At 39.4% G+C, this 14843-nt stretch overlaps 1 protein-coding gene and 1 pseudogene across 1 annotated transcript in view; one reads left to right on the top strand and one right to left on the bottom strand.

Annotated features, from left to right (window-relative positions):
• The window catches only part of LOC135210296 (putative neural-cadherin 2), an 80221-nt gene that overhangs the window by 39612 nt on the left and 25766 nt on the right, over positions 1 to 14843 (top strand). Inside the window, 6 exon segments of the mRNA XM_064243179.1 lie at positions 1350 to 1496; positions 5604 to 5780; positions 10838 to 11237; positions 12905 to 13038; positions 13040 to 13147; positions 13723 to 13886. Of these exon segments, the coding sequence (XP_064099249.1) occupies positions 1350 to 1496; positions 5604 to 5780; positions 10838 to 11237; positions 12905 to 13038; positions 13040 to 13147; positions 13723 to 13886 (1130 nt within the window).
• Positions 8705 to 9583, bottom strand: LOC135209917 (uncharacterized; annotated as a pseudogene).

Consider the following 14843-nt stretch of genomic DNA (forward strand, 5'->3'; position numbering starts at 1 on the left):
AATCTTACTTCGAGTGGAGATTGTCGTTTTGTGGGTCCTTCCTTTATTTGGGCCCTTGGGGCCGTTGCTAAAGGAGAGTGAGGAACCACCCAAAATATATTCCTAGTTTTGAACCTTACTCGCATCATGCGGCAATTGCCCGATTCTTTTCAAAATGCCATTTATGGATATTTTTCTTTTTTTTTTTGTTATTTCATAGAAAGCGCAAACAAACTCACTCTCACTTTTTCAAGCCGTCTCGCCCTCTGTGAAATTCTCTCTCTCTCTCTCTCTCTCTCGTCCTCTTCTCTTCTCTCTCTGTAACAATTCCAGAGTGAAGTAAGATTTCTCGTCTCTGCTTCTATCTCTCTCTCGTCTCCTTCATCATCTCTCTCTCTCTCCAGCCGGTTTGATTGTGGTTTTGTCGGTTTTATCTTCCATTCTTTCCCGTCTTTACTAATTTTTTTCCCCTTTTTATGGTTATTTTTTCTTTAGTTGTCCTTCACACCCGCACAATTCATTTAAAGAAAACTATTGTCACGGCTTTGTCTTCTTGTCCGCTTTTTTTTCTGTCCGCATTTTTTCTATCCGCAATTTTTTTATGTCCGCATTTTTTTCTATCCGCATTTTTTTTCTATCCGCATTTTTTTTCTATCCGCATTTTTTTTCTGTCCTCATTTTTTTCTATCAGCATTTTATCTGTCCGCATTTATTTCTGTCCGCATTTATTTCTGTCCGCATTTTTTTCTGTCCGTATTTTTTTTCTGACCGCATTTTTTCTGTCCGCATTTTTTTTTTTTTTTTTTTTTTGTTTTTTTTTTTTTTTTTTTACTGTCCGCCCACAGGACTAGAGGGCTCCAAATCGGTTTGTTGATCATCCACCTTCCAATCATCAAACATACCAATTGCAGCCTTCTAGCCTCAGTAGCTTTTAGTCTAAGGTTAAATTTAGCCACGATCTCACGTCTGGCACCGCTACAGGTGCCAACAACGCAGGCCACCACCGGGCTGTGGCTGAAAGCTTCATGAGCAGTGGCGCTGACAGTTTCATACAGCATTTTACGTTGTGCAGAAAAATCTGTATGAATCACTCGCGTCATCATTTGAAAATGAACTAAACGTAAGAATAAATAAATAAAATAAAATAAAATAAAAATAGTTAGAGTGATGGATTGTCTCAACTTACTTATTCAGAAAATACTCAGAAAACATTCAGAAGATTAATTTTTTTTTAACAAAGTCAGAATTCATTATAAATCGAATACAAAGGCGAACAGTTAAAAAAAAAAAAAAAAAAAAAAAAAAAAAAAAGGCAAAGTGCCACAACATTGTAAGTCATAAACTGGAAACCTTTTTCCTCTTCTCTACAGATCGTCGAAGAGAGCGGCTGGGGCTGGGACCACTTTGGCATCCGGTCGACTGGGGCATCCGGCCAGCTGTATGCCCTGAGGACTCTCGATTATGAGGACGACACCCATCGCCAGGGATTCAAGTTCATGGTACAGGTCACTGATCAGGTAGGTGGAGAATCACGACTTTCCCCCTCGATTGTAACTGTACTTTATCTTTAGGTTTTTCTGTGGATTGGCCATAGGGGTAAGTATGCGCCTAGTGTTTATCGATCTCCTCTGCTGGAGAATCACAACTTTCTCCCTCGTTTGTAAGTGTACTTTATATAATATGGGTTTTGCTGTGGAATGGGTTTTCTGAGCAAGAAAACCTAACCCCTGCACCTCATTGATCATTAGCCATAGGAGTAAGTATGCGCCTAGTGTTTATGAAACATGCGCCTAGTATTTATTGACCTCCTCTTGCTTTCTGTAGAAGCTCTTGTCATTTTCCTGCCATGGAGTAAAAATACCTGACGCAAGTAGGGTAAGACGTGAGTTGAATTAAGGGAACGATTAGGTAAAGAATGTAGTTTGCAATAAAATAAAAATAAATAAATAAATAAAGAAAAAGAAAAAATCTTTTTTAATGGGTAGACGAAGCGTTCCTTGAATCATTGTTAAATGAGAATGAGAGTATTTTTGGAGAATCAGTTGTCTGAAGGATGAGAAATGTGGAGATACGAAAAATGGAATGTTAGTTTTCTGTGTTTTATGAGCGTTTGCAGAAGATGAGGACCTGCAGAACGATTGGTCGGCAATGTTCCTATAGTAGATTCACATCAACAGTGCATTTCATATCTAGGCTCGTCCTTTACGACGCTCCTGATTGGCTGTTGATAAGCCAATCACAGGGCTGGAAACTCTCAGTCTCTCGAGAGAGTTCACATAGGCAGGATGCATGTTCCACCTCTCCTGAAAGACGTATACATCAGGAGAGGTGGAACATAGATTCTACCCAAGTGAACGCCCGAGAGACACTGAGAGTTTCCAGCCCTGTGAGTGGCTCATCAACAGCCAATCAGGAGCGTCGTAAACGACGAGCCTAGATATCAAATGCTCGGTTGATGTGAATCTACTATAGTATTGTCTCGAAGTTTTAGGAGGAAGAAGAGAAAGACCAAGAAATTAGTCGGGATAGGGTAAAAAAATCATGAATTGTGAGAGTACTTGCCAGACAAGTGCTTTTGCGCATTATATATATATCATATATATATATATATATATATATATATATATATATATATATATATATATATAATATTGTGTGTGTGTGGATCGATAAATATCTGATGGGGTTTCAGTGTAATATACAAATCGTGAGGTGTTTTGCATTTTTTAAATTTGAAAATAAAACTCTTTGATAAAGTGAGATCGCCATTTGAACCCTAATGGTTAGTACTAATGACTTCAGTTTCCGTTATCTCCTTTTTTTTTTTTTATTGTAGACCGTTGTTGACCACAAGTATAGCAATGCCAGTGTGCAGTAAATCACGATTCTTAATTTAAAATAATGTGGCTCTTAGCCCAAAAAAAGTTATTCAAGCTGTGTCCAATTCTTGTGAAAAGGGGAAACTGCATTAAATTTTGGATTTAGGCAGCGTAGTTAGTTTTACTTTCCTGTCTTGTTTTCTTAGCATTTCTCTATCGTTCAACGGATGAGATTCTCTGGTGATAGACAACGATCACGCTCATTTTCACAAGGATATTATTTTTCCCTATAGTACGTACAGATCATTGAAGTCATTGAAATCATTAAGTTTCATTGCATGACTACGTGCAAATTACGTTTTCCTAATTCAACAACCACATCAGTCATGCAGAGTTGTTATCAACTCCCATGTCTCTCTCTATTCTTTTATCCTAAGTAGTATAAACGTATCAGTATAATGCTCGTGTGACTGATATATATCCTAATGAGTGGCTTAAATAATATTTTTAAAAAATGATAGTGAAGAAGAGCCGTTAGATCAGCACTTGTTTTTGTAACCACTTTAGCAGCTTAATTGATGGGCATGTTGGAAACACTTGCGAATGCTCATGTTATCACGGTTATAAATATACAGCAGCAAATATTGATTGAACCATTTAAAAGAAATCATGACAGCGCTCTGTTTGCGACTCGAGTAAAGTATTATGGAGAAGGAACTATTTTTTTTATAGTTAAACACCACTGGTAAACCAAGTCGGGGAGAGACTGGCCACTAGACAGCAGTGTTGCCAACTGAAGGGTAATTGCCCTACGCGTAGGGGGCAAAATCTTAGACAGTGGGACAATATTTTTAAGTGTAGGGTAATTGTAACAAGGTGGGTTTAGATCAATATGCTTATTAGTATTCATGATATTGCATGTAAACATAATCTAAAGATTTATTTATTATGATAGCCGCAGAATGTTGGGTCATTTACAGTTATGTAGGCAATTTCTCGTCTCCTGTAGGGGGCGTTAGGGTTAGAGGGGTTGGCATCACTGCTAGAGTCTAGACAGCAACTTTGTTCAGTTCTCTACACTTCCCAGGCAAATACGGAGTCCGGACCGGACCTTAGGGTTCTGGCTATGCAGTAAAATCCACTCAAGTTAACTCCACCATTTCCTGGGAATCTGTAGTTGCAACTTCCAACATCAGTACTGCCGTTTTTTTTTTAATGTTTGTGTTCGTGAGCTGCGTACGTCAACAGTGAGGTGTCCTGTTTTGTAGTTAATGAACGCCTTTTAATATTACGGTAATTTTCCGTTTATCGTCCATGACTTTTTTTTTTATGTTTACAAATCGGAGCACGTTTTTGTCATCTACTAGTCCGTTCATTTTGTGAGTTACTATAGACGTACCACGTGCTTGAAGACTTGTCTCCAAGCTGGGTGTTTCAGCCTAAATTCGAGAGTATTCTGTGTTAACTTTTCTTATTTACTTTAAAATACGAAGGATGATAAGATATATAATAACTTAAGAATTCATTCACTCTTTGGTGGCCAGTGACATCTTGAACCATACTTAAGAATGTAGTGTAAATGCAATGAAGCGTATCAGATCAAACTTTATTAAATAGAGTGGTGTTCTTACAGTCTTTTAATCACAAACCAACAGAGTAGTATGAATTTTTTGGTCATTTTATATTTTTAAATACGAAAGAAATTTTAACGCAATTCCCAGCAAACCAAGACAACTTGAGCTCTGTCTTACACCTGCGCATTTATTTGGCCAACTAGAATATCCCTGACCTAAGGTTCAGGAAAAGTGTATTTTTTTTTTCTTTTTTTTTTTTGTAAGTGAATATTTTCCCCCATATGCCTTACTGCTAGAGATTGGATTTTTTACATTTTAACAAATGAAACAACGGTCAAAACCAGTAGTCGTTCATGGTAGTTGTTAGATTTCAACATATGGGAAAAAACAATGTTTTACCATTATTTTTCCATATTTCCATATGATGGACAAAATTATTTTACCAATGTAAATGGGATGACTTGTATAATTAGATATATTATGAATATTAATGAGTATTGTTTTTTGTCGATAATCAACTTTAGTAATTAATCTTTAGATACATTCAATACGGCAGTGTATTTAGTATAGTATATTTTAATTTAACCAGACCACTGAGCTGATTAACAGCTATCCTAGGGCTTGCCTGAAGGATTAAATATTTTTACGTGGCTAGGAACCAACGGGACCTACAGGTTAATGTGGGATCCGAACCACAACGAGAAATGAATTTCTATCGCTAGAAATAAATTCCTATTGATTCCTTGTTGGCAGAGCGGGGAATCGAACCCGGACCCTGAGATTGGTAGTCGAGCACGTAACCGAATCGTCCAACGAGGAACTAAGCGCCTCAGTGGCGTGGTTGGTATGGCGTTGGCGTCCCACCTCGGTGGTTGCGAGTTCGATTCTCGGCCATTCCATTGAGGAGTGAGAGATGTGTATTTCTGGTGACAGAACTTTATCTCGACGTGGTTCGGAAGTCACGTCAAGCCGTTGGTCCCGTTGCTGAATAACCACTGGTTCCATGCAACGTAAAAACCCCATACAGACAAACAAACAACGAGGAACTACAGCAGTGTGTTGATGTGCTAATTCAACATTGTTGAATGTATTTAAGGTGTTAACATTGATCGTATTAGTTCAGAATCTCTCTCTCTCTCTCTCTCTAAACATTTTATTCTATACTTTATAAAAGATTGGTCTAAGTTACGTCTTCAAACTAAACCACCTACCTGTTCGTTTTCCCTTTCAGGGGGAGGGCGGATGGGTCGATCCCAGGCACCAGGACACTGCCTGGGTGGGCGTGAGGCTCCGAGATCTCAACGACAATCCTCCTCAGTTCGTCCGCCCCCACGCCCACGTCACCATAAGCGAGGACGCCCCTCCAGGCACTTTGTTGGCAACCGTGTCCGCCCACGATCCAGATGACGTGAGTATAAACTATAAACATTGTGTGAACTAGTTTCTATTGTAGGGATGCTGAGTATTATTGTTTATTATTATCCATTTTAACAAGTTCATTAAGGAAAGGTAACATATCCCAATGGTAGTGTTTCCTAAATGTGATATTCCGTACGTGGTGACAGGGAACAGCTAGTGCTGTAATTGGTACCCACCATAAGAGGTAACAGCTGGTGCTGTAGTTGGTGCCCAGCGTAATAGGTAACAGCTATTGCTGTAATTAGTGCCCCAAATAAGAGTTAACATCTGGTACGTAATTGGTACCCAACATGAGAGGTAACAGCTATTGCTGTAATTGGTGCCCAACATAAAGAGGTGACATCTGGTGCTTTGATTGGTGCCCAACATATGAGGTAACAGCTAATGTTGTAATTGGTGCCCAACATAAGAGTTAACAGCTAGTGCTGTAAATTGGTGCCCAACATAAAAGGTAACATCTGGTGCTGTTGTTGGTGCCCAACAGAAGAGGTAACATATTCCAGAGATGGTCGAGCATTGCCGAATGATTTTCGTCCAGGCTTCATGGGCATTAACCCGGTATGTTTCCACCTTCGTCAGAGTCTAGGGTAAACTGGTGCACATCTCTCACACCTCAATGGAATGCCCGAGAATCGAAATCGCGGCCAACGAGGTGTCAATAGATGTCGGTTAGCGCCTCGGTGGCGTGGTCGGTATGGTGTTTTTGGCGTGCCACCTCGGTGGCCGCGAGTACGATTCTTGGGCATTCCACTAAGGAGTGAGAGAAGTGAAATTCTGGTGGTAGAAGCTCACTCTCGACGTGGTTTACTGTTCGATATTTGTGTATTATGCGCAACGATGTCTAATAAGACAAAAGCGGTGCTATCAACTTTGGCGTATCCTCTTTCAGGTAAAAAAAGGTCCAAACACATTTGCCAAGAAGAGATTCCGCCCTGTCTCGAACTTGTAGTAAAATTCCCCTGTTTGCCAAGTAGTAGGACCATTCAGTAAAAGCCATTGAAGATTAATATCCTTGTTTATACGTATCCAACAAGAGACAGAAATGGGCAGTTAACTTTAATGGAGAAATTTACCTTTGAGAAGGTAAAATAGTTTATTCAGAGTGGAGACAATCGAGTGATACATAATGGTGGCTTAAGTTGAAGTTAGTTTTTTGTATTATTATTAGTATTATACCAGAATATGAACCCTCTTCATATGGAACAAACCCCCAAAGGGGCCATTGACTCGAAATTCAAGATTCCAAGGAATACGGTGCTCATTTGAAGGACCAGAAAGCAATAGGAAATATTGATAATTTCAGTATTTTGCGTCAAGATTGTTGCAACTTAATTTGCAACTAAGAGAGAGAGAGAGAGAGAGAGAGAGAGAGAGAGAGAGAGAGAGATTAACACTGAATTAAATCGAAACTAGTGATGCCTCCTGTGTATCAATTTCATAGTGTTTCTATCAACTAGATTCGAAATTGTTCTTAATATGCAAAAAGCTAGGTTTTTATTTATTTATTTTTTTATCCCGCTTGCAGACAAGTTCAATATAATCGTAATATTGCGTAGTTCTTTTTTTTTTACCCCTCTTGTAGACGTTCAATATACATAATCGTAATTTTGCGTCGGTTCTTTTTTATTTTATTTTTTTCTGAAAAACTCGTAGCGATCTGAAAGTCCCAATGCGGATAATTGTATGAATCAGTCTCTCCAGCAAGAATTTTTAATTTTTTTTGCTGCAGTTCTTGGGTTGAGCCCTGCATTCGTCAATTTATTTTATGACAGCGGTGGCGGCCATCGACTGTAAGAAACTGCATTCTTTTATACGTTTGACTTTTGACATTTCTCTAAAAGTTCTTCTTTTGAGTTTCCCGCATCTCTGCAATTTAATGTTTTCACCAATAGTTCGTCTCAATTTCCATTTCCGTCTTTCATAAGTTTAATGTGATTTCTTTTTATTGCTTATGCTTCAATTGAGGTCATCGAGTTTATAATTTAATATTCGATTCGGTGGGATTAGTTTTTTCACAATTGTTCCTTTTACTGGACCTCCTTTCATATTCACTATCTTCCATCTTACTATCCACCCACTCTAAAGCTTAGTGTACACTGTAGATTAAAAATCTAGCTAAACTTGGTTTGATCTACAGAGATTACTCTAAAGTGTGTGTACACTAGTCAACCATTTACTCTCATACCTTTATATCTAGAGTAGTGTGAGACTTACTCTAGCGAGATTAATCTACCACTCATGTACACTATCATAAAGTTGCAGCAGCTGCCGCATTAGTTTTATCAAGGAATTTGAAGAAAATGAAGAGAAGGCAAATATGGGTTAGACAATGGATATCTAGACGAGATGAAGAAGGGTTGCATGCAAAGCTTTTGCAAGAACTGATCGTTGAAGATGATAAAGCGTATAAGAAAATTTTACGATTATGATTATCTGCTTGAAAAGGTGACACCCAAAATTATGAAGCGTGATTCTCATTTAAGGAAAGCAGTCTCCCCTTCAGAAAGATAAACTCTCATACTTAGATTTTTAGCATCTGGTAAGTACAGTGTATAAAAGAAAAAATTTTCTTCTAGAATAAACTTATATTTATTATCAAATTATACTGAGAAACTAAACAGTAATAATTCAAAAGAATTATATATGCAATTATTATTATTATTATTATCATGAAAAATAGGTAAACATAAAAAGAATAATTAACATATATATTAAACTAAATATTTTACACTGTCTTGTAGTATATAATTTATAACTATAATGTATACGAATTTGCTTTTCAGGAGATAGTTATCACTCACTGATGTATGCTTTCCGTATACCAGTTACTACTATAGCAAAAATAATTCCAGGAGTATGCACTGCACTGAATGATGTTCTGAATGAGGATTATCTCAAAGTTAGTAGAACTAGCTATAATTCTGTTAAAGAGTACTGGAAGCTGATGTTACCAACATCACTTGTCTGAGCATCTGGCTCAGAAGGAATTAAGTCTTTATCTGTCAAATCAGTGTATGAACTTTGAAGTACAGGGGTAGAAGTAGGGGATGAGAATTCATGGTCCTCTTTTTCTCCAATTTCTGTTATTGCTTTCATGATGGTACGTTTCAGTCTTTTCCTATTTTCGATGGAACGTAATTGACGCAGTTCGGATGCATCATATTCTCCAAACCACGAATCATTATCTTGTGGCTGATTCAATATACCTATGGCATTTTTCAATGCATTCTCTTCTTCACTGTGTTTGGATTTCTTAGCACATTTTCCTTTAGTACTGGAGTATTGTACTTAATTGAAAGTAAATGACTAATTTCATAAGAGTTTTCATGATTTATCGCCACATACACATTTAATATAATTATGTGTTTGTTGTGTGTGCCTACTTTTGTCCAAAAAAAGTTAATAAATCATATTTCTTAAAAAGACATGTTTCACTTACCATGTTTGTAACAGTAGTTTCTTGGGGTTTCACACATCCAATCATGAAGTGAAGACCGTCAATATATTCCCATTTGCTTTTCACCAGTACATCATCTGCACCCATGCCACTCTTCTTTACTTTCATTTTCCTTATTTCATTGTTCATTTGGCACCGCAGATTGTGCCACTTTCTCGCTATTTCAGCCTCACTAACATTTAAAGGCTCTGATATTTCTTTTACAGCAACCGCTTTCTTTCTTTGTCCCTGTGCTCTTTCAATACTACATTCCAAACTTCAGGGAATCTTTCGTAGTGCTGGATTAAAAGCATAGTCTGACTGCTATCCCATTTGTATTTATGGTTAGATGCCATGACCATTCCAGCACGCGTTTAGCTATACTGATTACTCTATTCAGTTGGGCAGAAGCACCTAGATTAGTCTCGTAGAGAACTCTCGACCATGTGTTCACTAGCAATCTAGGTAGTCTAAAACAACCCTAGCGAGAGCTGAGAGTAACTATAGCTAGAGCGCTCTCGTTTCTGTGTACACTATCTAGAGAGGTCTCCCTAGAGCAAATCTAGCCCAAAAATCTACAGTGTATACTAAGCATAACAGTAGTTCCATGATGCAACTGCGAGATTTTCTTCCTGTTACAATCTTTCCAACCTCTCTTGACTCTCAATTTGCCTTTCAGCTTTGAATGACCTCATTGGTCCCAGTGCCTGGCCTTTGGCCTAAATCTGTGATATATTCCATTGTATTCCATTCGAGTTTTCACGAATCTTTAAATTTCATTTTTTTAAAGGTAAAGTTAATTATAAAGGGTTCTACAATTCGTATGTCTTTTGTTTTTGAAGTGTGCTCGAAAGGGTGGTTATTTAAAAATAGTTTTGTGACGCCATGCAGGTAACAATAAATAAAAAATCAATCTCGAAAATGAGTCCCGTTATTTCCAGTATTACAAAGCACCTCAGTGGCGTGGTTGGTATGGTGTTGGCGTCCCACCTCGGTGGTCGCGAGTTCGATTCTAGGCCTTTCCATTGAGGAGTGAGAGATATGTATTTCTGGTGATAGAAATTCACTCTCGACGTGGTTCGGAAGTCACGTAAAGCCGTTGGTCCCGTTGCTGAATAACCAATAAATGCAATAATACATAATAGGACGTATTCTATAGGTATTTACTGGTTCAGACGAAGAGAATAAGGGAAAGCGATGTTAACACGCCAATATGTATGTATGTGTATGTATGCATATTTCGTATTTATTTTATGCGCATTCGTTATGTCTGTGTGACTGCCATTTGTCATTTAATGGCTGAAGATAGCCTCTACATTTTATGGCTCTCTCTCTCTCTCTCTCTCTCTCTCTCTCTCTGATTTCTTCAGTTTTTATATTTTATTCTCTCTCTCTCTCTCTCTCTCTCTCTCTCTCTCTCTCTCTCTCTCTCATTTCTTCAGTTCTTGTATTTTACTCTCTCTCTCTCTCTCTGATTCTTAGTTTTTATTATTTTATTCTCTCTCTCTCTCTCTCTCTCTCCTCTCTCTCTCTCTCTCTCTCTCTCTCTCTCTCTCTCTCTCTCTCTCTCTGATTTCTTCATGTTTTATATTCTAATTTTATTCCTCCAGGGGGGAGCCGGTCGAGTCGACTACTCCGTCGTAGGTGGCTGGAACTCGCTCCAGGTAGACGAGAGCGGGGGCGTGACGCTGAACCGCCGTCTGGACCGCGAGGCTGAGGAGGGCGCCCTGGGCATCGCCCGAATCTTGGGCGTGGACAGGGGGGAGCCGCCCCTGACTGCCACAGCGACCCTGACGATCACAGTCACGGACGTCAACGACTGCCCTCCTCGCCTGGTCCCGCCGGACGTCCTTCACGTGACGGAGGGCGACCCGCCCTCGCTCCTCGGCGTCCTGACGGCTACTGACGATGATACGTGGGCTCTTGGGCATGGCCCGCCCTTCAGCATGAAGCTGTCTCCGTCGAATCCGCCTCACGTCGTGGATCTCGTCAGGTTGAAGTTTGATCAACGTGAGTTGGACGATTTTTTGGTTTCAAGTAGTTTGTGAGGTTGAGGGTATAACCCAGGCGGTGAGATACTTTCGGGTAACCTGCGTTTAGGACAGGGAGGAGTGGGAGTTGGTGTGCTCGGACACAAAGATGAGAGAGGTATCTATAAAATATAGAAAATAATGAAGCCCCTTTATAGGAGACTGCACAGAAGGCTCACCAGCACCGTGTCGAACATCCCTACACAAATTGCGCTGTTCACCTGTTTTTCATTTACTGCGATGCTTCTTGAATGGTACTTGATTTCCAATTCATCTTTATAGTCTTTTTAACAAGATTACCCCGTAGGTGGTTTAACTGCAACCCCCTTTCATTCCTTTGACTGTACTTCCGTTCCTATTCGCTTTCTTCCATCTAACTTTCCACCCTCTCCTAATAATTGCTTCACAGTGCAACTGCTTCGAGGTTTTCCTCCCTGTACACTTTCCAACCACCCGTAACTGTTCGTTTCACTCTGTGCTGAATGACCTTATAGGTTCCAGCGCTTATCTTTGGCCTAAATGCTAAGCTCTCTTCTATTCTTTCACCAATGTTAACTTGTACCACCTCAAGGTATATCTATTTCTCATTAGTCCACGTAGTCAGATTTAGCGATTGTTTTATTAGGCCAACTCTGTGAAGAGCTTATCAGTGTGTCTTGTAGTACTTGGCTGTCTCTGACTGTAGCTCTGGTGGTTGTAATAAGATAACATAATTCACCTTAAGCTAAAGACGGTCGTTAGTAATTATTTTAGTAGGCCAACTCTGTGAAGAACTTATTAGTGTCCTGTGCTTGACTGTCTCTTGACTATGTTGCTTCTTGGGTTGTTCTGATCTGCTTGAAACCTCCCCCCCCTAGCGGACTTGTTGACTCAGCACTGTTGTTCCTTTCTAAGCAGAGACAGAGGGTTGTAGGAGGTGCTACCATGATATATTATGCACCTTAAGCTCAAGATTGTCGTTAGTAATTAGTGCAGTGACCAGACTTGTGTATGAGATAGTTTATTAAAATAGATTAGGCTAACTTTAGTGAAAATACAGTTTATTAAGATAGATTAGGCCAATTTTAGTGAAAATAAAGTTTATTAAAATAGATCAGGCTAATTTTAGTGAAAATAAACAGTTAGTTAAAATAGATTAGGCTAATTTTAGTGGAAATAGACAGTTTATTAGAATAGATTAGACTAATTTTAGTGAAAATAGACAGTTCATTAAAATAGCTTAGGTTAATTTTAGTGAAAATGGACAGTTAATCAAAGTAGATTAGGCTAATTTTAGTGAAAATACAGTTTATAAAAATAAATTAGGCAAATATTAGTGAAAATAGGCAGTTTATTAAAATAGATTAAGCTAATTTTAGTGAAAATAGTCTATTAAAATAGATTATGCTAATTTTAGTGAATAATAGACTAATCAATATCCTGCAGGAGGTAATGCCGCCAGTGTACCTCACCCGGTGCACTGTAGGCATTACTCAAGGTGGTTTGTGGCGTCCCTTAGGCCCCTACCTTTTACTTTACCTCCATTCCCTTCTCCTTTCTTCCATCTTGCTGTCCAACCCCTCCACCTCGCTTCACTCCCTCAAGCGCTGAATGGCTGCGGTTTTTGAACGATTTCTTCTTTGTTTCTTTGTCCTTTTGCTCCACCAGATGTCGACAGCGGTCGAGGAGGAGCCGAGCTCTGGACCAGAGGTTCGCTGGACCGCGAGACGCATCGGACGCTCCCCGTAGAAGTCTTGATGAGCGACGCAGGAGGACTCAGCAGGACGCAGACTGTCACGGTTGGCTTACTGCTTTCGAATCGACGACCTCAACGAGTCCATACCCATGAAGAAAACCCCATTCTGCATAGCCAAAGGACCCAGTTACATTTAAATCTTGTGGAAGACCCTGGTGTAAGAGAAGAGAGAGCAGAGAGAGCAGAAGAGGAGAGGGGCCTGGTGAAATACTAGGCTAGAAAAGGAGAGAGTAGGGAATGAGCACGCTGGTGAAAGATCTAAAGAGAGAGAGAGAGAGAGACGTTGGTGAAATAGATATAAAGAGAAGAGAGAGAGATGCTGGTGAAACAGAAAAGAAAGGGAAGAAAAGGGAGAGAGAAAGAGAGAGGAGAGAGGAGAGGATAAAAAAGAAGAGAGAAAGAGAGAGAGAGACTGCTGGTGAAACTAGATATAAAGAAAGAGAGAAGAGACGCTAGCTGAAACATAGACAGAGAAGAGAGAGTGAAGAGAGAGGAGTTCGTGTAATAAATTAAAAAGATATAATAGTCTTTTTTATTTCCATTTTACATTGGCTAAGCTGCAAATTGTTAATATCAATAGAGAGAAGAGAGCAAGACGAGAGAAGAGGAGAGAGAGAGATGGAGAGAGAGGAGGGAGGCGAGAAGAGAAGTATTTCCTTTTTTGTATATTAAAATGCATTTTGCAACTTGTCTGCTCTTTCACCAAGCAACTGCCTTTTTCCCTCCGTAGGGCAGCGGATCGGACGCTCCCTTGGGTCGCGTGTACGTAGACGACCCCGACGACTGGGATATAGGAGACAAGACCTTCCGGTGGGCCGGCAAGCCTCACCCCCTCTTCAAGCTGAACGCTGACGACGGCGCCATTTTTGCTTCCAGCCTGGTGCGGGAGGGAAGGTAAGGTCTCACTCAAGACATTAACGCAAAAGTAAAAGGATTCAGTGGATATGTCAGACAAACAGACACATTCCAAATTCATGGACAAAAAGTCCCGTAGGTATTGGCCTGCCACCTCGGTGGCCGCGAGTTAGATTCTTGGGCGTTCCATTGAGGTGTAAGAGATGTGTATTTCTGGTGATAGAAGTTCACTCTCTACGTGGTTCGGAAGTCACGTAAAGCCGTTGGTCCCGTTGCTGAATAACCACTGGTTCCATGCAACGTAAAGACACCATACAAACGAGAAGGAATTGGTTTTGATAATTAACTCCTAATCAGTAAACAAACGAGGCATTACCCATTCTGAACTATGAATGTTCATTATTCCATTTTGTCATATGGTAGTACGTATTTTTGTTCCATAATCACCAACTGTGGTCAAAGGGCCTATTTGCTTAACTGTCATCCTTTTGAATTTCCGTTTGAAGCAGTAGCATTCACCTCTCTTATTAGATAGTTTTCCAGTGTATTATTTCGGCGTTATCATTTGTAGTTTTAAAGTGTGTTATTTTCGTGGTTATCACGTGTTTCGATAATATATGGAATTTTTATATCTTAGAATTAGATCATACTACATCCTTAACATTCCTTTATAAATTAGTATTCAGCATTCACTTCTTTTAGATGGCCGCTTTTATTGTTTCCGTGAAGTTATTAAAAGTTTGTGTTTCCGAGGCAACTTCTAATGTGTCCGCTTAGGAGAATGTCGAATCCAGTTTCTTGCACAGTTTATATAATGATATTATTAACCTGTAACAGGAGCAAAATCATTGTAATGCCTTCAATATTGAAACATGTTTCGGGTTGGCGTAGTCATCATACCTGAAGTAATATAAACAATTTGAAATGTGTTTTTAAATGATAAGAATGCGAGTGTTGATTATTTTAAGGTTAAAATGCTCGGTAGTTGTGTCGTCA

This window comes from Macrobrachium nipponense, chromosome 39 (genome assembly GCF_015104395.2).
Source record: "Macrobrachium nipponense isolate FS-2020 chromosome 39, ASM1510439v2, whole genome shotgun sequence".
Lineage (NCBI taxonomy): Eukaryota > Metazoa > Arthropoda > Malacostraca > Decapoda > Palaemonidae > Macrobrachium > Macrobrachium nipponense.